Source organism: Neodiprion virginianus, chromosome 1, assembly GCF_021901495.1.
Source record: "Neodiprion virginianus isolate iyNeoVirg1 chromosome 1, iyNeoVirg1.1, whole genome shotgun sequence".
In the NCBI taxonomy this organism is placed as follows: domain Eukaryota; kingdom Metazoa; phylum Arthropoda; class Insecta; order Hymenoptera; family Diprionidae; genus Neodiprion; species Neodiprion virginianus.
In genome coordinates this window covers 6,955,705-6,981,854 of record NC_060877.1, presented here as the reverse complement: position 1 = coordinate 6,981,854, position 26,150 = coordinate 6,955,705, and the positions used below count along the sequence as shown (strand labels likewise).

The 26,150-nt window shown below is 36.0% G+C and overlaps 1 protein-coding gene across 14 annotated transcripts in view; it reads left to right on the top strand.

The window, feature by feature from the left end:
• LOC124302773 (disks large 1 tumor suppressor protein) overlaps positions 1-26,150 on the top strand; it is a 325,653-nt gene that overhangs the window by 224,927 nt on the left and 74,576 nt on the right. For 12 of the 14 annotated variants that reach the window (XM_046759385.1, XM_046759330.1, XM_046759390.1 and 9 more), the window contains one exon: positions 8,002-8,037. The exons of the other annotated variants lie outside the window; for them this stretch is intronic. In XM_046759385.1, the coding sequence (XP_046615341.1) occupies positions 8,002-8,037 (36 nt within the window). The remainder of the gene's footprint in view (positions 1-8,001; positions 8,038-26,150) is intronic. 14 annotated transcript variants of the gene reach the window in all.

Sequence of the window (26,150 nt, the reverse complement as noted above, 5' to 3'; positions counted from 1 at the left end):
TTAGGGGATGCGATAGAAGTCTGCTGCGTTACCGTGTACTTGGGACACAATATATTGTGTAACGAGGTAACAAATTGCGGTTATACATGTATAATTACCGCAGTATCATACGGTGTACGTGATATGACAACAATTGTACGGGTGGACGAAGTTTTTACGTACGGCTATAAAGTCACTGTGAATGAATTTTTATCAGTTTTCTTATTGTTGTTTCGTGTTGTATTTGAGACAGCGTGTAACGAGACGTGTAACTTGAGTTTAAATCGCGCCTGCAGGCTTCGAGGATTATTATAAGATTTTCATCGCATAGGTATCCTTTAAACCGCTGCCCCGCGGGAAATGAAACTAACGATGAACGATGACGTTGTATTATATATAATATGTTATTGCAGCTGGTGCTGTAATTGATTCGAAAAATTTGAATTTCTGCATAATATTATTTTTTACACAGGGAAAACGCGTGAACAAGTCGGGAAATTTATATGATCATGGAAATTTTTGATGGTGGAAAAAAAGCACATTTTATTTACATACTTCTTGCTAAAATAAATAGTAAATTATATTACATAGAAATTGAAATACGGTTGTAATCCAAACCTAACCTAATCTAACTTCAAATCGTTCCATCGCCGCATCTTCAGGTGTAATTTAAACTATTAAATACGACACATGGGTAATAAAAAATTGAAGCATATTAAAGCTGGAACAGAGTCGACGACGTCTTCGATGATTGTCTGGCTCCTCGTGTAACCCGTGCAGCGCATATAAGTTGGATGGTTACATATTTACCATTTTTATTATTATCATTATTATTATTATTGTCCTTAAGTAACTATTCGCTGCTGGTTACGCCTACTAGCGGCGTATTTGCCTAATGCAACAAGCACTACTCGTGACACGAATTAAAGCACTTACTCTACTTTTCGTACGTATACGCATGCGCGTAACGAACACACACCTGAAGGCTGGTGCAAGCATCTATTTTTCTTTCACACAACAATTCCGCTGCAGCGTTGCACGTGACTTGTTTGTAATACGTACACGACGACGGTGGCGTTATCGGAAAGATAAAGCCCGCGTATTGACTCGTATTATTGTACTCTAGATTTTTTTTTTTTTTCTTGGCGATTTCCTTTCACCCCCCTCTTTTCCATGTACATACAACGTAAATACGCGTACGTAGGTATATAATACAGATTCACAGACCATTCTCGCTTACAGCTTCTCTTCGTCCAGCGATCGACGCTTATGTAAAACTCATATACCTAATAATAGTCACGAATCGTCGAAGAATCTCTGTCTATTTGATCAAATGCGACGATTGTTCATTGTTTCACCATCTTTTAAATCTAACGTTGTTCACGACTTGTTTTAACGATTGATACTTTTCTTTTCTTTTTTTTTTTTACGTACGTACTTTGCCTTTATATTTTTTATTTTTCGATTTATCACTTACGACCGACTGACCTAGATAGTCTCTATTCTATTATAAACGCACTGCCCTACCTATCATACTTTGTACCAACTGTCACGTGCTTCTTATAATTAATTCATTTCTTCGTCGACGACGACGACGCGGCATTACGACGTTACGACAACTCGGAGAAGAATGTTAAAAATTATTACTGGGGTGTGGTTCTTATATATATATATATGTGATTCTTAACAATTTTCGAAAAAATTTCGGTCAGTACTTCGTGAAAAAATTAAAAATATCATGTTCGTTCGTACGAACAGTTCTTGAGTTTTTTTTTTTTTTTATATAGAGTTCCTTGGGTATCAAAATGACGATTCGGTTTTCAAAATATTCTATTTTTCCCCATTTTTCCCCAAAAACGAGGGATTGAAAAGAAGAAGCTGCAAAAAAACAAAGAAACTTGCCGCAATGCTCGGAACTATTCGAGAACTGGCCAGAACTGTCAATAAAAATCATTTCACGCCCCAGCACCGTGCGTTTTGCCAATGTCTCGTTATTACATCCCAGTCGCGATATATTGAGGCTACAAGTCGCGGGGTCCCTTCTCATATTTTTCTCCCCCTCCCACCGGCGACGACTCGTTTAAAGAAACCAATAGACATTGAATGGGCCCTATTTCACGGTAGTCGACCACCACCAGCCGAACCGGAGATGGATGAAACCAAGGAACGAACGTAAATCCCAATATTTCATCCCAGACACTGAATCAAACTCGGATTAGTATTCATCGTGACGCGAAAAGCTCGTGGATTATCCGCAAAAAGTCATCGCCGTTTTGACTTTTATTTTTCAAACCAAACCCTTCGCAAATATCTTGTGACTTTCTTTTTCGCACGCTCTCCTCCCCCTTTTTCTCCGACGTCGTTCATTACAAAAGTGAAAGGAATGGATTTGTTTTTATTTTTTATTTTTCTTGGTGCAGGATATGTTTTCTTTTTTTCTTCCAATCTTGTTAGTACGTTTAATTCAAGGTATAATATCGTATGATTTTGCAAGTCTATATAATCATCGTTTGAGAGATGGAGAAAATTTTGGAGAAATTTTTGGACAAGGCGCGTGTTCCGATTTATAGTCCGTTAAGCACTGATTAGATTGATGATCGTTTTGTATTGAATAACAAGAGTGTAAAGCTTAACAGTTTAAAAAATTATTATGGTTGATTTTATTGAAATGAAAGTGACGGCGTTAAAAGACAATTTTAATAATACGAGTCGTTGTCTATACAATAAGCAATTATTTTCATGTTATATCCTAAACAGAAACCTGATCGAGATTATTTGAGAGAGACGGACAAAAAGCTACACACCTACAGAAACACGGAAATTGCATTTCTTCTTTTTTATTTTCGCAATCAGACAAGGTGAATTCTTACTTTCTGCTCTCGTCTGCACGCCTTGGTCAAATATCGTCAGAATTTGTGTACTCAAGAGCAATTCAGTCCCGCGGAATTTCAGTTATTACATGCACCGACATGCACGTTAAATACATATCCACGCTCTCATTCGCGATGTTATGACTTTTCTTCTTTTGTTATTTTGCAACGTTGGCTTATCCGGCAAAACGTGACCTAGGAATGGAATCTTGGACGTGTAACGCAAAGAAAAACAACCGGCTACAGAGAGATTGCGTCGTTGTACAATTTGTCTCATACAATGATATAATAATTTATGTGATGTATCCGAGAGTGACGTGGCAAAGAAGAAAAGAAGAAAAAATGGATACAAAAATAAATTAGTTTCCGTATTACTAATATTTCGTAATCATTACAAGTTGCCTTTACTTTTTCGTCAAGTGGGATGAATTAAAGTTAAAATAAAACTTCGTTGTTTCGATGGCATATTTTATTATCATTTACACCCATTTTTGTCTTAAAAATTATTCGGTCTGATAACACACACGTTTTCACGAGTTTTCTTCGTTTTCTCTCTCCCTCTGTCTCTCTCTCTCTCTCTCTCTCTCTCTCTCTCTCTCTCACGATCAGCTTGTGTGTATTCCTATATCCACATAGTACATGTAATACGCACACCTTGTAATCATCTTGTACATGCGTGCATATATATATATGTATACTCGTATATACTCGTGTAAATTTATTTCGTAGGTGTAATCCTGTCTTCGGTAGTTATGTAGGTTATCGAATAGCGTATCTCTCTTTGTTGCGTACAACTTGATAAGAATGAACCAAATTACTGAGCAAAGTGTACGTTATAATATACGTACGTAACATCGTAGCCTGTGGCAATCACGTTCAATCTCTTTTCATCTTCAAGTAGGTATGAATTAACATTCCGTATGAGTCATACATACGATACGCTTGTAAAGTTACGGTAAAAAATGATTTGCAATTATTCGTAATAATTATAATAAATTATTGAGAACAAATTTCACAGTTTCTTTAATCAAACAATTTATTCTCAATTCTTTACAACGGTTCTCTCGTCTCACAATACGAATGATCTTCAAGTCGCAAATTCTGTGTACATGTAATATTTAAAAAAAAAACAGGGTGCATTTTATTTTGAAATTTTATTGATTTAGCTGTTTATATGTCTTTTTTATTTGTGCGCACGTTTTATCTGCATTTTATGCGAAACTTTTATACGTATGTACTGAACTGCTCAAGGACCGGTTAAAAAATTGTAAAAGGTTGTATGTTGAAGCACTTCGACGTGACGGTGAATAAAATCGGGTTACGAGGCTCGTTGTGGGAAAAAACGGAGGGAGGGACACGCGCGTGGAAAGTTTTTCCCTCTTTCATCCCGGACAATTTTTATTTTCGGTTTTTTTATTCCATTTTGTCCACTAAATATACTCGTTCCGCTTATTTTACACCTGCTCTTTTACAATGTATTCTCATCGAAATTCGATCGAACGAGTCCGCCGAATTTATTTATACATGTACTTAGCATATAGAATGGGCTTTGGTAATTCTTTCAATAACGTGCGGCGTCTTTTTCGACCTCGCCAAAGTCGTCGATTATTTCTAAAAACTGTACAGGATATACGTTAACATTTAACAAACTTTACCACGTGTAAGTTTTATTTTCTTTCTACCGTCGATCTTAAAATCCACTCGTTTGCAGTTGAATTTCTAAAGTTGATTAAAAAACGACCAGTCGACGCCCGATAGTATCGAGTTTCGACAAGAAGGGGCGGGGTTGAAATTCCGAAAGTGCCTAATTCCGTATCATTTGGTGCCGAAACTTGAAGTAAAGAAATCAAACTTTTACTAAACTAAAAAGTTTCCAATATTCCGAAATCCAAAAAACTCTGAATTTGGCGCCGTCGGAACTTTTCAAATTTGGAATTTCAACCCTAACTGACAACAAAGCTCACGCGCGGTGTAAAATAATCATTAACATACGTTGTAATAATTAATCCCCTTGCGTGTTAATCAATATATTTTCAACTACGATGGTACAAAACTAAATCTCGTTTCGAATACAAACTCACGTATTTAAAGCCGTTAAATACGACCGTCGATTCCTCTATAATATGAAATCTCGTTTTACCCTCCGCTTCGCTGTCTGCTGTGGTGGTATTTTCGAAATTTTACCTTTGTTTTTTTTTTTTTTTTGTCTCGAATTTCGTCGCCCCAGGGTTTCATCCAACATGCGGACTGCACAAATCCGCGGTTATACAAGAACGTACCGAGACTTGTATGAGCACACGTCGTAAGGGGTTGTTGGAAATCCGCAGACTCTGGGTGGATATTTCTTGGGCAAAACTAGGAGCACAGCAGCAGCCGCGAGAGCTGCGGGCGAAGCTGCTTCTCCGCATCCTCCGCTTTTCGACCACATCTAGAATCCTGTTGTAGAAATAGTCGTAAGCTTTTTTTTTTTCTTTGTTACGTGTACGTACGTGCACGGTCTACATTGGAAGAAATGGCGAGAGGGAGAGAGAGAGAGAGAGAGAGAGAAAGAGTGAGAGTGAGTGAGATAAATTCGCGAAAGAAAGAGGGAATCTCGGGTCTTCGTCTCAACTCCTGCAGTCAATAACCCGCAGAGGACCGTCGTAAACCTTCGCCCTTTATACCCCGAACACCGATAACGAAGATTTCCAGTGGCGTAAATCCGCCAATTGCTGAAAAGCCATTCATTCCCCCATTCATTCGTTCATTCATTCATTCATTCATTCGCTCACTAGTTCGTTTCATTCCCTTAGATTCCTTTATCTCGTACTTGAGCCGCGTGCAAATCTTCATCTTCGTTCAACACCTTTCTTCCTTGTTTCGTTCCTAAAGAATGTAAATAACAGTAATGGAAATGGAAAGACAAATATGCGAGAACATTTATTTGTAAATAGAATGAAAATCGTTCACAAATGATAAGCTGTAAAAAATAAAAAAACAAACAAGAGGATGCATGTTGCGGAAAAATCGCTAATTCGCATCTTTTTGACTTCCGGAAATTTATTACACCGTTATAAACAAAACAATATACACTAATTATAAGTCATCCTAATATTGCGTAATAATAAATTTTTCTCCGTTAACGATACCAACTTCAGACGCACTGTAAAAACGAATCTTGCGGCAATACATAATTTTTTTCTGCTTTTATTTTTATTTCGTTTTGTTTTAAGTTCAAAAACTTTTTTTCTTAGACAGATTTTAACCAAGTTGAAGATAGAGTAACGTGAATGTCACGAGCTATTAAAACAAAAATTAAATCACTGTTTTGCAATTTTAGAATGAAAATTCAAAGGAATTATGCAAGTTTCCGATGTGTGAGCACGTATAAGTTTTGTTTTTTCACGGTTCATTCAATTTTATATAATCCTAAAACAACAAAATTATGAAATTTTGCTTAAAACGAGCCTTTATATCAACGTTACGAGTTTTAATCTCAAACATTTTTAATGCAACCTTATTTTACATCCAACCTTTTATTTTATTTTTCCTCCCCCGGTTATCAGAATAATAATAATTGTTGTACGTTCGTCGGGAAAAATTAATGCGATGATGCGTTATGAACTCATTTTCAATTTTCTTCCTCACCTGTATAATCCACGTAATACGTACGATATATACACATATATACCGGTATTACTCGTATATATACATAGTTGTATGTAAGAATTAGCGCAAGAATTATAAATTATCTGACAAAATTCAGCCCTGCCAGCCGCCCTTCGTATTATTCTTTTTTTACTGATTATTTTCACTCTCTTAACTTAGCTTATTATAAATTTCGCTCAGCGCTGCGCCGATAATTCAATATGAAAAATGTTGAAATTAATTATCTTACAGGTATATTGACGCGTCTGTAATAATGACGCATCGATTAAACATTATAATTTGAATTCTGCAATCTACCCGCTTCGAAACTCCGCCCGGTGATACCTTATTTAATATCCCGGGCAGCTTTGTCACCTCTTGCTACAATAATCTATAAATATCGGATTTTCTTAATTGAATCTTGCTTAACAATTTTTTATTTTTATTTTTTTTTACTTCTTGTCTCCATTTTCTTCTCCTTTTAATGTATGGGCATGCACACATAGCCTTACAATTTCACCACGCCATTGTGATGACTTAATTATGTTCTTACGCAACATCGATTTTTTTTTTTTTTTTTTATTCGTCACTAATTCGCTTTTCCTTCAAGTGTTTTCATTACACGATGCTTCTCCCATTTTATGCTTTTGTAACGACTGTTCCATTTCATATCTTACTAATTATGTTATCCGAGAGCGAATTTCAATATTCTCGTTGTCAGTCGTAATACAATCGTACGTAGACCGTATGTCGATATTCCCGGTATTATACGAATATTAGCCGCGGATATACGATCGTTATATCCTCGAGTAAGCGATATCGAGAGACTTTATTTCTCTACGGTTTACAAATCCACCGACTATCGCGAGCAGATTTTTCCCTCAAAATCAGAGATTGAAATCACTCGTTTGTCAGATATGACAATTACTTGAATATATGAAAAAAATCTGACTTGCTGGTAGGGACGTATAACATTGAAGCCGCATCTCTTCAGCATCTATCCATCCGTACACTGCGGACGCAGAGATAATTGATATCCCGTACTTTTTTTGGAGTTATAAATATTTTATTTTTTCATTTTACTGTATATTTAGTATTTGAGTTATATATAGGCATGTAGCTGTGCGATATCGATTGATATCGATACAATGACTGAAAAAACTGTGAATCCACTTATAATCGACGATGATAATTCACTTTTCAGTCTGATTGTAAAATACACGGCGATGCGATTATTCTTTCCTAATGCGCGGGAAGGAAGAGTAGAATTCGAAAATTGAACGTAAATTCAAAACACGATGCAACAGACGCGTTGTGCAAATCCTGAACAATCACTTTTGTTTCCATTCAACCGTTTCGCCCAATATATAAAACGAAGAAATGAACGAGTGTTTCTCTTCGAATGCCTTTGCTGATTTATTTTTATTTTATTTTATTTTTTTTCTCTCTTCTTACCGATCATATATCAATAGCGCATCTGTTTTCAATTGCTCTAATCGATTGGAACGCTCGTTCGTTGTTACAGGCACATACTCCGTTACTAGCCGGTGACACGAGACACGTAAGTAAAATATAAGTCTAAACCCCTGATTCGTAGCAGGCCAGTATAGATGTTCTGCATTATGCTCTGAAATGGAGCACGAGATGATAACGATTATTGTTTATTGTTGACTTGATATGGGTTTAAAAATGTCAATTCCTTGTTGTAGTTGCACTCATTTTTATTCACACTTATCCATTCGATTGTTCTCCGAACGTCGACGCATGAAACGAATGATCGTAAAAGTGCATTGCATGTGTGCGTGTGTTGATATTACAGATGTATAATATTATATATCAACAATATCATTTTTTAATTTATCATAGAAAATTATACGTCCATTTTAATTTTCGGAATTATACTCTATCGAAACTTCATTTTTCTGAATTTTTCTCTATCGTAACTTGAATTTTCGGAATCAGGCGATTTCGGAACTTTTCAAACTCGGAACTTCAACCCCTTCCCCTTTTTCGCACTACGATCATCGATTCTCCAAGTTTTCACGATTTCAACGTCTATTTAGAATAGTTTACGTAAAGCCAACACGTCGGTTTTCCCTACTGGCGTATACGTAACGTGCAATAAAGGATCCAGGCTGCAATGTAGAGTAAGACCACCTTTGTTACTTGGCCTCTTAACGTTATCGCACGTCGAATTCATTACCCGGACTTTATCCAATGAATTAACTCTTATCGGTTCTAATATCTATGGTCGCTGCTTTCCATTCTACCGCTGCCGCGGCTGCAGTTTGTCGTAAAAGGCGAAACTTTTTTGCGAAGATCTAAGTAGTCGATAATAGGAATTCTTATCATTTACTCGCACGTATGTCTTCTTTTTTTTTCATCGTCGATCTACGCGTTGTAACAAATTCATACTGTTGTAAAATATGTACTTCTGAATCGTTATACGTCGCATCTCTTTCATACTCGCGAATCATTGTTTAAATTTCAGACAGTATTCAGGCGAGAAATTTCAGTATATGACAATAATATTTTGAATAAAATCAAGTAAGTTTGTCGCATTCGACGAAGCGGATATCTTTGGTCAAATTTCAGCTGGAAATGGTATATTATAGATGTATAATATTGTAAACAAGATTACAACCGGCAATGCAAGACGGCATTGAAAAGACAAATTGTCGTGCCCCATTTGACAGGGTCGCTGGGATAAGAGAAGCGATAATTGATAACGGCTGTATCATGTCGTACAGTGACATTAGAGTATAATAGGATTCTCTCGTATCTCGACAGCTGAGCGAGGATGAAGAGCAATTCAACCGCGAGGAGGAATTTAAGCGAGCGAGGGTCGTCGAGTCAATTTTCTATTCGTCTGGGTATCCAAAATTTTACACCGTCTTCTGCAAGTGTCCCTGAAATTTTCCATAGATTCGTAAAACGTGATGCGAAAATCAATTTGTTGCTGTTTTTTCTTTTGTGCCCAAAATTTTTCTTTTTGTGCGGTTCACATATTTTCCTCGCTTGAAATTGATAATATAGTGTATTACGAAAATGCAATTGTTCTAATTAAGCTCAATTTGACGAACTTCGGTTACCGCATCTTCCTTTCGATCTGCGTTTCATAATTTCTATATCGATTATTTCACTCTGTTACTAAATTAGCGAAATAATTTCTTCGATTAAACGTCTGCCTTGCAACGATTAGGTTGACGAATTTGTAGGTTGGATAGGAGGTACCGTCGTGTTCACCGTCACAATTTATCGGTTAATCGTGAAGTGAAACGCGGCGATGAAATTCTGATAGCAACGACAATTACGCGAGTCGAAACGCAGAGTGATTAGCTTGGGTCAGGTCAGGGGTGAGCAACTTAATTCGAGATTTAGAAACTGAATTATCCGAGTCTCTCCACCGCAACCCTTAAATTCTGGACCGAGTGACGGGAGGTAATATTGTTGAGAGACGCGCGATTATAAGGGAAGATGGTTAACCTTTGTCGTCCTGGTTTAGAAAGACACGCCTCGAAAATATCTCGCCGATTAATTTTCGCAAACGAGATTCGCGCTCAGAGAATTTTAGAACAGTTACCGTAACTTATTTTTATTAATACATTGCAGTGTTTTTATTTTAAATTTATTAGATACGTGTATACGTATAATGGATACCAAAGCGATCGCGAGAATAAAGAAAATACAACGATCGTTCGTTCTTTAATAATTCACTAATTTTTATACAGCTGTGCAAATTTTTTACGCACACGGTTTTATCGTTATACCTACTTGCATTATCGTTCACGGAATTGATTGCACGGTAACCAATGGAATGTCTAGAATTTAATTGGCAACGATTCAGACGACTATTTGTTCGTTATCGAATATTTCGCGAAAGGTTGGATCGTTGAAATTGAAAGTTAATTTTTGTTTTTGGTGTCTTGAGTACAAGCGATGGAATTCGACCGTCGTAAAGTAGTCAATAAATAATTAAACATGTCGATTGGTGTAAAAATCACATGGAAAATCGATGGCTGTAGAATTAATTATAAGTCGCATAGGAATTTATCATCCGGAAATTTGATCTAGAATCATACGTACAGGGAATCATCGTGGAAGATTTTAATTACCCGGACGATGTTAATCTACGGCCGTTTGTGTATACATATATATATATATATATATACGTATAGGTATGTATAGGCATAATGGCGAAAGTAAACAAAAGCTTCGACGTCCAGTGTTGCGAATTGATTAGAAGGTATCGATGAGGGATGAGCGTAAATACGGGTTTTAGGGTGAAAACCGCATCTGCAGAACCTTGCACGCAGCGAATGAACGCTTCAATTAGCGAACGAAAATCTGATATATTTCAAATGAACAAACGGTTCCGATACAATTGTTCGTTTACTTGTAGCTCACTTGATTGAACGGTTTGCCATGTTGAAGTTAGTAACGTTCACGTAACGAAACACGATGGAATAAATAGTTGTACAATCTCAGAATGACTTTCAAGGAGTTTGCTTTTCAAAGTATGAGCATGTTTTCTTTTTTATTATTTACTGACTGAATTTCAGACAATCCTAAGGCTGAGAAGTAACGATTTTTATAAACGTGCATCGATAAAGTAACGTTGCCAATTTCAACCTTATTGAATACTGCCATGAAATATTGTTGAATCGGGAATTTATGCAGGAATATCTGCTACAAAAACGACGGAAAATGTGCTGAGTGTTTCTTTGATTCTATGAAGAATGCGTCGGCTGTATAATCCGATAAAAACTGAAAACAACGTATTAACGAAAGAATTATGAAACGAAGAGGCTGAACAATGTGTGAATGGAGGTTAATCAAGTTTAATTACCTACATACGTCGAGACAATGTTTCTCTCAATGTGGAGAAACAACTCTACGAATCCTACGAATTTGCAAGAATAAAAGCTCAGTATTCTGCTCTATTAAATTCTTTTCCGAAATATTCCTAAAAGCTTTTTATAGGGGTGACGACAGACCGGAAAACCGGGAATAGTCACGGAATGTCGTTTATCGGGAAAAGTCAGGGAATTATAATGGACCATAGGGAAAAACGTACTTTTTTGAAAAAACTAACTTTCGAAAATGGTTATGTTCATTTTCTAATTATTTGCGTGAAACGAAGCGATACTATGTGTTTTTTACATCCAGATTTATGTATTCAAAGTCCACAATTCTTCGAGCTTTTAATCACAAAAGTTTCCTAACATTATCCAAGTTTCGCGGGAAAACGTTAGGGAATTTGGAATTTTTTGACGGGAAAAATCAGGGAATTTTGTTTGAGAAAAATTGTCGCCGACCAGTTTAAAAATGTTTGAATTTAAATTTGGACAGTTTACCAATTATTGAACCAATAACAAGTATTTCGTTAAAAATTCTCGCTTCTTTAATTTCTTTTTATCATATGTACAAGTTTATTTTCAACAATATTCGTCAGCACTTGACACTCACTTCAGTCATTGAGATTCTAAACCCCTGTTTCACGATATTTTCGTTTTGAGGTTTTTCTGACTTACCGCATGGCTTTACGCATCTCCAACATCAACATTGCACGATATTGCAATGTGTAAACCGTTCAAGGGAATAGTCAATTTAATATTAAAAATAGTTAATTGCGCATATAACACACCGATATTATACTCACATATGCGCTTGTACCAGAAACTATCACGGTGCCGGTTATGGTGTTCGTAGGTAGATAACGGGGAAGTGTTCTTTAGCTGCTCGAATTGACGCCCCTTCATCCCGTAATCGCGTTTCATGCAATACCAAGTTTCCTCCAACCAAATGATTTTTCCTTCACCTTCTCGTACCTTCCCGCATGCATCCTGTGATATCGCCGCGTCTCGTAAAGAGCGGATGAAAAGAAGGACGAAGCGTCTGACACAAGGTACACATCCGCCAACTTTTACCACCTCGATTTATCCCCGCCCCGTTTTCCGCGGTGCAAGAAATTTGCATGCAAAACGCTTCTTCTATTCTGTACGCTGCAATCTATTTTATTCTCTTTATAGAAACGCTGTTCGTTCCTGAATTTGGCTGTTTTTTTTCCTGGTTAGAACGAACGCGCGAAGCTCTTTAAAAAGAGGTGACAAAAAAGAAAAAGAAAGCAAAACAAAAAAAAACTTGGCTGCAACTATTTTCAGATTTTACCACAATCGAAAAATATAGTTCCAGGTAGAAAATGAAAATTAGTTTTCTAGCTGTTACCGTAAAGTCTAGTATCCGTTTCTATTCTTTCTCATTACGAGCACTGTTGCCATATTTTCATGTAACTGTTGCGAAAATTTAACGCTTGCGCAAGAATAAATTGACGTTAAAGCCTTGTTTAACTAAAAAGGTAGAGTAAACCTCACAAACTGATTTTGCGTTGCAATTACCAAAAAAGTATCGACGATAGCGCAAAATGGTTACGCGTACCTCGTTTTTCGTTATTCCAACAATGTTCGAACAGTTTTTCTCACGATACCTGTTGTACTGAATTTTTCTAGTTACCTTAACGAATGAAATTTTTCTCAGTGCAGTTTGAAACATTCGCCTTTACTATCTCTTGGCATAAACTTGCGTGTAATGCACACAGATGAAGCGGAAATATTGTTTAAAAAATTGTTCAACATTCTCTACCATGCATAAATCTTGTCTCGAAAGACGAATGGATGATTTTTCTCTTGAAACCTTGCAGTTTGCAACGATTCACTGGATTCTTACTAAGGAACTTTCCAATTCATCCGTGAATGTAATTTAAGATAAATTCATTGGACAGATATATCTATATATACGTACCGAAGAACGGGATAAGAGAGAGGAAGAGAAAAGCAAAGGGCTGCCTAAAATAGACGCATATCTCAATCCTGAATTATGTATCGGCTTAATTGGCTAAAAGGATGAAACGAAATGGAACGGAACGATATGAACAGAATATGCGTGCCACGTATTCCCTCCGGTTTCTCCCCAAGAATCTTTCCCCGTATTTTCCATTTCATCCGATTCTCTTCTCGGCGGCTGCAGCCATTGAATTATTGCACGAAAAAAGAGGAGAAAAAACAAAGCCTATCTTTAATATCGTGAGGGTGACGTAGGATTCGTCTGATTTAGCAAAAGTTGCGATCAATTTGGCGACGACGAATATGAAAAACTGCGCTGCGCAATTTGTTCTTTGTAATGTTTTTCACGTTTTCAATTTCGCTGCGAGGATATATTTGAATATTACTTGATATTTCTAGAAAACCGCGTATAAAAAGGAGAAAAAAGAAAAAAGAAAAAGGAAAGAAAACTTTGGTAACGTACACAATCACTCGCTAATTAATTTTCCAAGAGTGAAAAACTCCCGATGTTGCATCAAGCTGGGGGGCGTAAAAGTTGTTGAGGTATTCCTTCCGTGAACACAGTTGAGAGTGGACGTTAACCGTGGAAGGAAGGGGGTTAAAACAAACTAGAAGATCCTCTTTACGGTGAGGAGAAAAGAGACTGCGGCTCGGGGATATTCGCGAGGTGGAGACGACCGACCTGCTACTTTGATGAATATTTATTGAATCGCACCTCGCGTTCTGTGTAAGCTTCTCGAGATGATGTAGCTTTAACCAAGTCGAGCAAACTTCCAACCGGCCCTCTTATCTTCCCCTTCTACTTCTCCTCGCTTTATACCCTGCTAAAACAACTATTTTTCTTTCAAAAGTCTATGTTATAGCTGCATTTTTGTATAACGCGCTTAAAATTTTTACGCCATTTGATTTGCGCGATGAAGAGTCGTCGCATCCTTTTTTTTTTTTTTTTCGTTTTTATCGATATTAATGGTCGTAAGTCAGTCTATACGTAGAATCTGGTGTTACACGTGAGTTCGTTTACTTTTTTCCGCAAATTTCATCGCCTTCGTTTGTTGCGATATTATCGCCCAGCCTTCCTGCAATTTATTTAATAAATACAATATAGAAATCCTTTCAGAATTAAGCGATCACAAACATTATGTCCAGGTCCTTGATTAGAATAGACGGTACGTTATGCCTGTGACACAAATAATGCAAGATGAACGACTACTTTAGATCATCGTTCTGTATATATATATACATTTCTGTTTATTCGGATCCGCAGCTAAGAATTTTTCCTCGTGGTAAAAGCTTTTTTATTGATACTCCACGTCAGTCTATTTATGCACGAATGAATAATACGCTCGATAATAATTTTTCCTTCCTTTTATTTTTTGCGTGTCGTAGTAAATATAAGAATTCAGAATTAGGCGACGATTAGGCGTGATGATAATGATGATTATTATCATTTTACCGCGTTCTAACGGAGCTGCTTGAGTGAAGTATTAAGTATGCCTTTTTTCACAAGCGCAGAGCGCCGGTTTCATTCGATTTATGATGATAAATATATTTGTGGGAGGTGAGATTAATATTCAGGACGGGGCATATTTCTTCCCTTACATTTCTCTTCCCATTTTCTTTATCCCTTTCGAAGCGTTAAAGCTTCTACGCATTTGCGGGGATTGAGACACTTGAGATTTTTTCTCATTTTAATTTCTCCCAGCTTCTGCAGCCCGGCTGGTATTACACGTAATTGATACATGAATATATTATTGTGCGAATTTTCTCAGGATTCGTCGCTTCAAGAATTTCCCACGATTTTTACCACTCCCAATCTATTTTCATAACTACAACCCGATTTTAAATTAAATAAATATTATTAAGTTTGTTTTTGCAACATTAGTTTCTGTTTCACGTTGCTGCAAATTCTAATTTCCGAAATCCATAAATAATAATCCATAAAAAATCTATGCATGAATTTAAAAATGATCGAATAGCTTGCGAATATTTAAAATTTTAGCGAAAAGTGAAATTTTTCCATCTTAAATGAATGGGAAATGAATATAAAATGAGCGATCCTTTAGAATTGAGCATGAGAGCTCATCTTTTGGGTGGATCTTTTTTCTATCAAGCATTAATATTTGGAAGAAAGGGAGAAGGGTAAGATCATTTTTTTTTTTTTTTTTTTGAACCACCCTCATATATATATATATATATATTCATTTCTTCGTTTGGAGTAGTTTTTAGTTCATAAATTACAACTTCAAAATATCGTATTTAAGTTCTAACACGTCAAAGCGGATAAAAGGAATTGGGCATTTCAGACAAATGTGAAAAACAAATGTCATATAATTCATGTATAAATACTGAAATCAGGAATGTGTGCATCATTACGAAAATACTTGAGTTGCAAAAATAATCACTCAAAACTCTCACCTAGATTCAGAGTGGATATCGTTTTTTTTCGTTCGTTTTTTTTTTCTTGCTTCAAATTTTTGTTTTTCCTTCGCTTCCGCAGACGGCGTTCCTTCCAACTCGCGCTATAATTGCACAGGCGGACTAAAACACGTAATTATCCTAAAGTAGTTTTCATCTTCCATGTATGTATACATATATATATATACGTATATCTTATATCTCATATAATTTTGCTCTGCAAGTTTTATTCTTGTCCCACTTTCATTCACAATGTTTTCCTTCCTCGCTCTGTTTTCGAAAAATTCATTCGGATTGTGAGTTGAAAAATTGTAGCGTCAATTTTTCCTCCCCTCATTGATCAAACGATACAAAATTGATTGAAACACCGCTGCGCCTTGTTCGTTTACTTTATGGTCGGTGTAGGTAAACGATGAGGAAGAAATGTCTAAATAAACCGAATGAAATATGTTCATCAGGAACGAAATTATATCTATGCATGCGCATCTTACAATTAATCATATCATACCGTAAATTTTTTCCTCATCAGTTGGAGATGTGTTATTATTATTCATTCGTTTTTTTTTTCCTCTCTACTCTACGATTCGACTGTTTCGATTATTAAATTCAGATAATCGCACTGTCAGTGATATTAATAACGATAATAATAATAATGATAATAATAATAATAATAATGCTTATAATACAGTTAATGATAATTTTGTTGAAAATCCGCACGGAATACGTTGGTCAGTGAATTTCACGCGAATGAATTGCCACTACATTGCGACGTGTAGGATATTTTCTGCACCTCATTAGAGAGCAACTCCTGCTTTAGTCGCATGCATGCATTATGCGTTATGCATTATATCATATTAGTAAAGGGCGTATACGTATAACCGTATATTGTTTCGTCAATAAAAAAAAATGTCGTGCCCATGACTGCAGTCTATAATATGAAATAAGCGTTCATATGCTTAAATACATAGTTCGAATTACATATTTACAATATATATGTGTGTATATATATATATTTTATAATAAATAAAAATACAAAGGCGATATTGAGGAGGAAGTAAAAGCATGACCAAGAAAAATAAGGGGAAGGAGGTTGGCTTGCAAAGTAAATTGTAAATCAGCACGGTTCGGATTAATGGAATAACAGTTTCGGCGTGTTAATAGTATTCGCGAGTTCAAGTAACGACTGAGAAGTATTTCGAGAAAGTCATCGGCCGATAACAGTCCGAGTAGGAAGTGCAGGAAAGTGGAAGGGATGGGGGTCTTTGTAAAACGGGACATAAAGTGCATTAGGAAAATTAAACCACCTCCACCTTTGCTACACTGTGTAGTGTGTACCTAACAATAAGCATACCCAAACGCATACATATCCATATATGCATATGTACAGGGTGTCCCAATTTAAAAGACGCGTTACGCATCGTAACTGGTGGATGCTATGGAGGATGGACCAGTTTTATTATTTTTTTTTTTTTGAATTTTTTTTAAATCGAATCATACATGTATTTTGAGAGGCGGAAAGCTCAAACTCCCCGTGTCTTGTTTAAATTAACTTTCTTGTCGTATCTTGCGAAATATTCACAATATGAAAAAAAATTTCGTCCTAAAGTTGTACATTTACGATTAAAGAATATTTGAGTTGAAATAAAAATGTATGATTACATTTTTAAAAAATCGGTCCGTCCTCCACAGCATCACCAGTTATATGATGCAGGACCGCAGAAACGCATCCTCTTAAATTGGGACATCCTATATGTGTATAATTTCAGCACCCTGTACAAATACGCAAAAACACCCTTCAGAAGCCGTCGACCCTTTACCAAAGATTAATATAAAACAAGGGCGTAGAAAATATCGTACACGTTGCATCGCAGCGTTAATTCATTCAAGTGATATTCGCATGCGCTAAAATTCCATACAGAACAAAACATTTCAACGAAATTATCTTTACTACAAGAATTATTATTAATTATAATTATTGATGTCACCGACAGTTCGATTATCTGTATTTATCGTCGGTTATTTGTCACAATCGAATTGATATGAGGAAATAATTCTTGCGTAACGGTAGATAGCTGAAGAAAAATTGATACTATACATTTGTATTACAATATGTATTTTATAAATCATTCTATACGTTTCTGTGTAATCTCAAACTCCCTCGAGCGGTATTTACATACACATGCATATACTAGGTATAATATTTTCCGACTTGGGGAACCGAAGTAAACGAGACTGGCTGAACTGCGTAAAAGGGTGGGACGAGAGTGCATGAAAGAAAAGAAAAAAAAAAATCAAAAAGCAAAGGGGAAAAAGAAAAAACATGAAAACCCGTCTGAGATCTCGTCTCAACTACGACTTACAAATAGACGGGATGGACGGTGCAGGTAACACGAGATGACGCGACGACTCGCCACGCTCTGCATGCCGTCTCCTCTCGCGTTTCTCGATTTTAACTATGCATTACGCGTGTCGGACTATATGCTTCCAATTTATACGCATACGCATGTATGTGTGCATGTATGTTTACACGTCCTCGCGAAATCGTTTTCGTTGCGTGACGCGACGCGAAGTGTGACATTGCGCTGCGTTCACGGGTGGAACGAATAACTAAAACACACGCAGTTTCGTTGCTCGGCGAAACTGTTGATAAGAATTTGCATTATGATGTATGTAGGTATAAACGTGCGTCGTTTGAAAAAATATACATTCCGTTTATGCGGATATTTTTTTTTTTTTTTTTTAATTTGTTTATTTATTTATTTTTTTGACTTATCTATTACAGTCAACGATGTTATCGATCTGTTGATGTTGTTATATATTTACTTGGATATACGTGATATGCGTGTAAACGAAGACGAATATCGTTTATTGTTATACAATCGAAACACAATATGTATATTTCTTTTCATTATATCTGGTGCTGTTGACTGTTTGAAAATAACGAAACATTTTTTCTTCACGCTAATTACTGTACATTCACACAGACTAGAAAATTTTTATAGACGATACAAGAAGCAGGTGTAATATAAAACGCATCAGCGGCAGCAGCGGTTGCATTATAGGTATAATATTGATTTGTATCGCAAGTAGGTACAGCGTGTACGTGTAATAATATCTAATCGCGAAACGTAGCGTCATCAATTATTATCGTAACTTTATAGAAACGTAATAATAGCCGTAGTTTTGCAGCAGGTTATAAATGATGTATGGAATGCATTTCCGTAAACTGCATCGGTATAATACCCGCGACGTGCGGCAAACTGCAACGGATGCTGTTGAAGAATCCCAACTCCATCCTACCTAACAATAAGTACGAATTAATGCATCCATTATGCCGTTATATATATATATACTTATTAATTACCCACCGACCGTTGCTGATGCAGCAGCAAGCAGTAATTATGTCATGTATTATGTGATACGTAATAATTAATTATCGGGGAAAACGCGGATACGTGGTTATATCTGTCGTTGTACAGAAAATGAAATCGTGGAGGGATTTTTTTTTTATAATTATAATATATGCTTTACACTTATTACATTGTAATGAATTCTTGTTTCAAAATTTCTACTTTTGCCATTTATTTTCGGACTCATTCGTTCAACGAGGTTATGAAAAAAAACTAGGCAAATTATAACGGAAATTCATACGGTTACAATAATATGACCTTGTTACATTATTATTAATAAATAACACAATATTATTTAATAATATAACGTTATTACCTTGGATATTATTGCGTTGTTTTTGTTTTCTCATGCGATACGAGTAATTCTGCATTGAATAAAAGAGAATGTCATACGTGTACGGTATACAAATATGATGGCTTATTTATTCCAATAAAATAAATATTTGAGAAATTCCGGAACGGCTTACGAAGTGCACACGATGAGATAATATTTTCGCGAAAGAGAAAAAAATAAAAATTGTCAGTATATTTCTAAACAGATTTGCCGTTTCTTCTTCTTATTATTATTATCATTATTATTGTTGTTGTTGTTGTTGTTGTTGTTGTTGTTGTTTTTGTTGCTCGTGTTGTTGTTGCGATGTTTTTTTTTATACGTGTAGAATCAAGAAAAAACGTAAGAAACACTCATCGGTGTCACGTGACCACTGCCTGCAGATCTAGCTTGAATTACGCGGATTGCTTAAATTACTCGAATTACGGTGTAGAGTCGTTTTATATGCACATGTATTACACATACATACACGTATCGTACGTGTATAACAAACGGTATACTATACGATTGTCTTGCAGACTCTGAAGTACTTATTACGAATTTTTCATCAGTTTTGTTCTACTTTTAGTATTCTTCTAATTTTACAGTAATTCATCGTTATTACTCATAATCCGCACGGCATTTATATATATATACATAATACGAAAAAATACATATATCTTTCATTTACGCTTCCTATGTATTACAATAAGAATGACCTGTTTTATAAAATGTATCTTACACGCACGTGCTGTGTGCTGTAACATTATATGGATATATGTATCTGTATATACAAGTCAGAAGGATAGGAGAAATTGTGTCGAATATGTGCGTACATAGATATATAATTTTAGCAATATATTGCGATGACGTAGCAACGACATTCCCTGCATATACATATATTATATTAGGGTGTGCAAAAGAAATTTTTTTTTTTGTTCTGAAATGCCCATTAAATTTTTGGTACAGCATCTCAAATAGAATGTCTCATACAAACGTAAGTTCTTAATATTGTTATTTAGAGGTGCCGATTTTGTTTTTTCCAATTTCTATTTAAATAACACGTAAAGAAAATTGGGAAATTTTTGAATTTTTTTTCTTCTCGTGAACGGCTTGACTTATGAACTACTTCGATACAGAGTTTTTTAGGAAATTTCACGATCTATAAAAACGATTACGAGATATTCGTCAAAAAAAATTTACATCGTCTTGAACATCTCTTAATCGATTAGATATAGAAAAATTATATCTCAGCACTTTTTCATAGAGCGTGAAATTTTCTGTATGAATCTGTATTTAAGTAGCTCGTAAGTCAAGCCGTTTACGGAAAAAAAAACATTCATAAATTTCCCGATTTTCTATACGTGTTATTTAAATGGAAATTGGAAAGAACAAAATCGGTATCCTTTAAATATCAATGTTAAGAGCTGATATTTTTGGATGAGATATTCTATTTAAGTTGCTCAATCGAATTTTGCTGGGTGCTAGAAAGAAAAATAAATTATTTTATACCCTAATTACATATACACACATTTATACGTAAAGATTTACTCATTCTGACATATTTTTAAGTTTCACATACACATATAATGTGTAATGCAATATAACAGAAGTGTCAAGTTATTTACTCAAAGGCCTCACCGATGCTCGGAATTCTAAAATTAATTTTTTCGATTGCGACATTCGATCATTCGGAGGGAAAGAAGTTCGAGAAAAGTAAAAAAGACGAAATTCGAACAAATATACACTTGAAGGAAAAACACGCGTATCTGTTTTATCAAAATTTTCCAAATTTTTAGCCAACTTTAAATGCACTCGTGCTCTTATTCTCTTCCGCATGGATAACTGTATTAAATGCATAATCAAATCTATGAACTTTTGCCGGTGTGTAATAACAATTTTATAATCAACCGAATGATCATTTTATCGTTTTTGGAAGAAATTTGTAATAGCTGTCAATGATACGCCAAACCGTATAATACATCGGGATGCGCAGACTTATGTCACGTATGCGTGTATATATATGTATATATATATGTATAGATACGTGGGTTATACATGCACGCTTAGCGTTGGATGGATGCCCGCTATATTTAGTATAGACTCGCGAGGTCTTAAACCGTCCGCTATAACGCAAACCATTTTGCTCGGCTATATAATCTCGGATCTCTATATCAGCCATTTTCTTGCCTCACGCCTCTTTCCATTATCACCCTCTTTAGCGAATTGCAAACGATTAAGGGGTTGCCTTGTTATTTCGTTGTTATTGTTGCATTAAACGCATTTACCATAGCACGCTATAACGTTTTTTTTTCTTTTTTTCGTCAATCTTTGTTGGCGTTTCCCTGAATGCAAATATGCGTAAAAATATTGTAGAGAATATGTAGGAGGCATTTATTTTAAATGTTTGGAGAAAATCGTGGCGGTGCTTAGGGATCGATGAAAAAAAGTTGGAAATAAATGTGGAAGGATAAAGAAAAACCAAAAAAAAAAAACAAAGCGTCGTACAATTTTTTATGTTTCTATAAATGAAAGGAAAAAACACGTGTAGCACTCGACGCTTCTTATTTATAGCCATCAACTTGCTGTGAACACACACACATATATATATATATATATATATATATATATATATATATATATATGTAAAATGTATGTAACGATTTGCAACTTCAATGTAGGTACATACCATACATACACGTATGATATAAAGTGTATGTAAATATCGTTGAAAACAAAGAAGAAAAAAATGAGCCTGAAATAATAATTGTCGGCAAATAACGATCGACTCGAAAACAAATGAATCAAAGTTAGCTGAAAATTTTTAATTGCTCATTAATATTATTTTATTTCGTTTACGTTGATAAAAAAAAAAAAAAAAAAAAAAGTAGCGATCTGAAATTATTTCGACCTTGTTCAAAAATATACGATTACAATACTATGCATAAATTTACAGACTGAAAAAAGTAGGCACGGTATATTCGTAAAAAAATGTCCATTCCAATTCTGACAATCGAGTCCAGTCAATTACTTTACGAATAGGTACCTAAACGATGATCGAACCGATCGTAAAGTATGTTATACATGTGATAGCTGATCGACGATAGTATTTTTTAATTAAAATTACATCCCTTAAAATGATATTGCAGTTATTCTTAATATCATATGTGATTGATTAATTAAGCAGCTAAATTGGTATACGAATAATGGTCAACTTTTGCCGCTGTTTCGCATTTCTTAAATTTTCTCCGTTCGATCTTTTTTTTTTCTCTCTCTCTCTCTCTCTCTCTCTCCTCCCCTTCCAGCACGAGAATCTCGCATCTTCCTTTCGTCGATGTCAGATCGTCGTTCCCCCCTAAGGTGGGCATTACTTCGGTTATCTATAGGCGTGATGTATGTGTTTCCTCGCAGGGCTATGTAACCATGTATTTTCATAGTTGGTTCGAAATAGCCGTTGGACGGTCTAATATTATAATAGCCGTGACTCGACCGGCGTTGGCGAACCCGCGAGATCTGCTACCGAGCAACTTGCGACCAGTTTGCCGCTGTGTCTGGTGGTCGATTCGTGGCCTGCGGTACCTCGCCCTTAAACCGATCAAATCTCGTCGACGTCTCCTGCGAGAAAAGAAGAAGAAAAAAAAACGGAATAAAAAAAGAAAGCGAATCCCCCCCGACGATCCGGCGTATTTCGCCTCGACGAACGTGTAAATTAGAGGGAAAGAAGACACAAGTGCACAAATTAATATACACGAGTGTAATTTTAGCTTGTTGTCAATTTTCCGAACAACCGGACGTGCTTCGATCGATTAAGTTAAACCGTTGATCAACGCGCGTCGTTCATTCAGGGACTTGGATAAGAGTGAAGCTTGCGAACGAAATTGAACTCTGTATATTCATTCGGATTAGTCATTATCGATTCGAGCAACGATAAGTTTCGTACAGTCGTTGCGCGAATTATACACATTGTATATATATGCAATTAATGTTCGTGCAAAGATCTTCGTTTGTAAATTTTAGTGAAGTGCGAAGAAGATAAAAGATAGATTTTCCGTTGCGCGGTGAAAAAAAAAAATGTAAAAATCGATAACCTCAATAATAATAATAAAAACAACAAGAACAACAACAACAACAATAATAATAAGAATCCTAATCAGAAAAAGAATATAAGTAATAAAAGAAAGGAAAGGAAGAAGAGAAAATATACGTTTGTAGGACGATAAAGAAATTGTATATATATATTTTTTTTTTTTAATTTAATTTAATTTTTTTTAGCAATGAAGTAATCGAGGATGATGATCTACTTTTAGCCTTGTATATAAATGCTCGCGGGGGTCGGGAGGTGGCAAGGGGAAATAAAAAGAAGACTCTCTCGACTTTGAAACCGTATTATATACACCATTGTAATATTGGCGGTAGTTCAGCTCTGGCCGCGTCGTTTCCTTCTTACGTTCCGTCGTCGCCTGCAAGTCCTTTCTTCCTTCTTTCTTTTTTTTTTTTTGTCTATTTGAAACTTGGATCGATTCGTTGAAATTTGTCTCTCTTTTTGTCACCAAATCGTCACCTCGCGACATTTTTCACCGTTCTTCGTAGGTTTTCCTCCACCTCACGCGTCGACTCTTCTACGTTTTCTGCACTTGGCATTGGCATACGTGTGTAGTATACGTGCGCTTGTGCGAACGCGCCGCGTTACAATAGAAGTCGTTAGCGGCTAATTGTTGGTGTGCATAGTGCGACTAACGATATTGCAACGAGGTGGAGAAGGAGGAGGAAGAGGAGCGAAGAGGCACCTAGCGGGTCTCCGCGTTCTCAGTGTACACCTACCAAGCGCATACCCGAGGACACTCTAATTTCGTCTATACGCCACCTTGCAAGGCGTTTTTATTTTTGATCGTTCGTTACTTGATATAAACCAATCGTCGATCTCGAGTGGAAAGTGATTTTTTATTTATTTTTTTAAAGTTTTTTGCTTCGTTCTAGATCGCTGTTAATGAGTTTTTTTTTTTTTTTTTTTTCTTTCCTTTTGTGAATCAAGTGAAACCGAACTCTCGAGATCTCGCACGTATCGGCGTCTGGATTGTACGGTTTAATTAACGCAATTATGATCTGAACGCATCGTCGCGGCGCAACCATGCCCAACAGACTTCAGAAAATGGTACCTTTCAATTTTTATATCCTTTTTATTTATTTATCTTTGTATATTATCCTAAAACGAAATTAGGTGTATAAATTGTGTAACGATTTGCTCAAGGGGATACTCAATTCTCACCTTACGTTGTATATTATATTATAATTTTATATCAGCAATATCTACGATAATCGAAGTTATTCCTACTGTGTCTGTAAGTTTGGAAAGTTTATTTTGATATTCAAAACTCGATGCGTGAGCACACGTGCACACGCGTAGGTGCAGCACGATCAAGTGTCGATGAGCCGCGCGACGAGTAGAATGATTATGAATGGGAACGTCGTAACAGGTGTTCATTTTTGTTTGTTCAATGATTATTTCACTCGGTTTGAAAAGCACTGCCCATTTTCTTTTCTACAATTATTTGCAGAGTATTTAAACAGTCGACGAATAATACTCGAGTGTGCAATGTTAACAAACCTCGTTGTTTTCGCGATGACAGGTGTTTTCTTTACCAACAAATGATACGCAAGGCTCGTGATGTTTTTCACGATCACGGTACCTGTACTCTGAAAACATTCGAGTAAAATCGAGGAGTGACATTTTAATTCGATTAATTCGTCACGATGTTATTTTCAAACGCATACGCGCTGTCGAAAATACGCTTATCACCGTGCTGATGTGTATAATCATCGGCAGATTTTTATTTGGAATCGACAGGCTCTGTAAGAATCTGAAGCAATTTTTATTTATAACAATTAATCCAGAAAACTTTCTTCTTAAAAAGCACTACAATGTTTTTATGTTATCAGAAATTAGTGCAAAAGTTATCCGGAATTTGATAACTATTGTTATTACGTATTACCGGTTATCGGAAAATGACGGGTGTCTATTTAAAAAACGTGATTGTGACGTACGAGATTCGTCAGAGCGAAGAAAGTCGGCCGTTAGATTTGACACAAGAGGCTTCATATGGTCCTTGGTAACAGATCCTTACCTCTGTTCATCTCGCGATCCCTTCATTGTGCAATTTATTACCAATGTGAAATTATAACTAGCGATAAGAAACGAAATTGATATTCGGTAGTTTCGAGGAAAACTCGAGGAAATTTCAATTTGTTAGTTTTAGGATTCTGGAATACAGTTGATAACAATGTATCAGGCTGAAGTTAGTAACGTTAACGTAACGAAATGTTGGGAGGATATATTACTATTTTTCAAGTTTACAGTGACTTTGAAGCAGTCAAGTTTTCAAAATATGAACACATTTTGCCTTTTTATGATTTCCCGAATATCGGCCATTCCTGTAACTGTAAAACAACGATTTTCCGAAACGTCAATTATTACAACAACCTTGCTAACTTGAGCCTCGTTCCAATGTTGCCCGGTTACTCATCGCTTAAATATCTACTTTCTCGGCATGGCAATTAACGCACGAATATTTTGTCATTCTAAACGATATTCGTGGTTAATAATGTCGGACCTTCGGCTTCGGTTTCGGCCAAAAATCAACCGAAGTTTTCTCCATCGGCCGTCGAGAACGGACGACTTACACCGCCATCGTGCGTAATG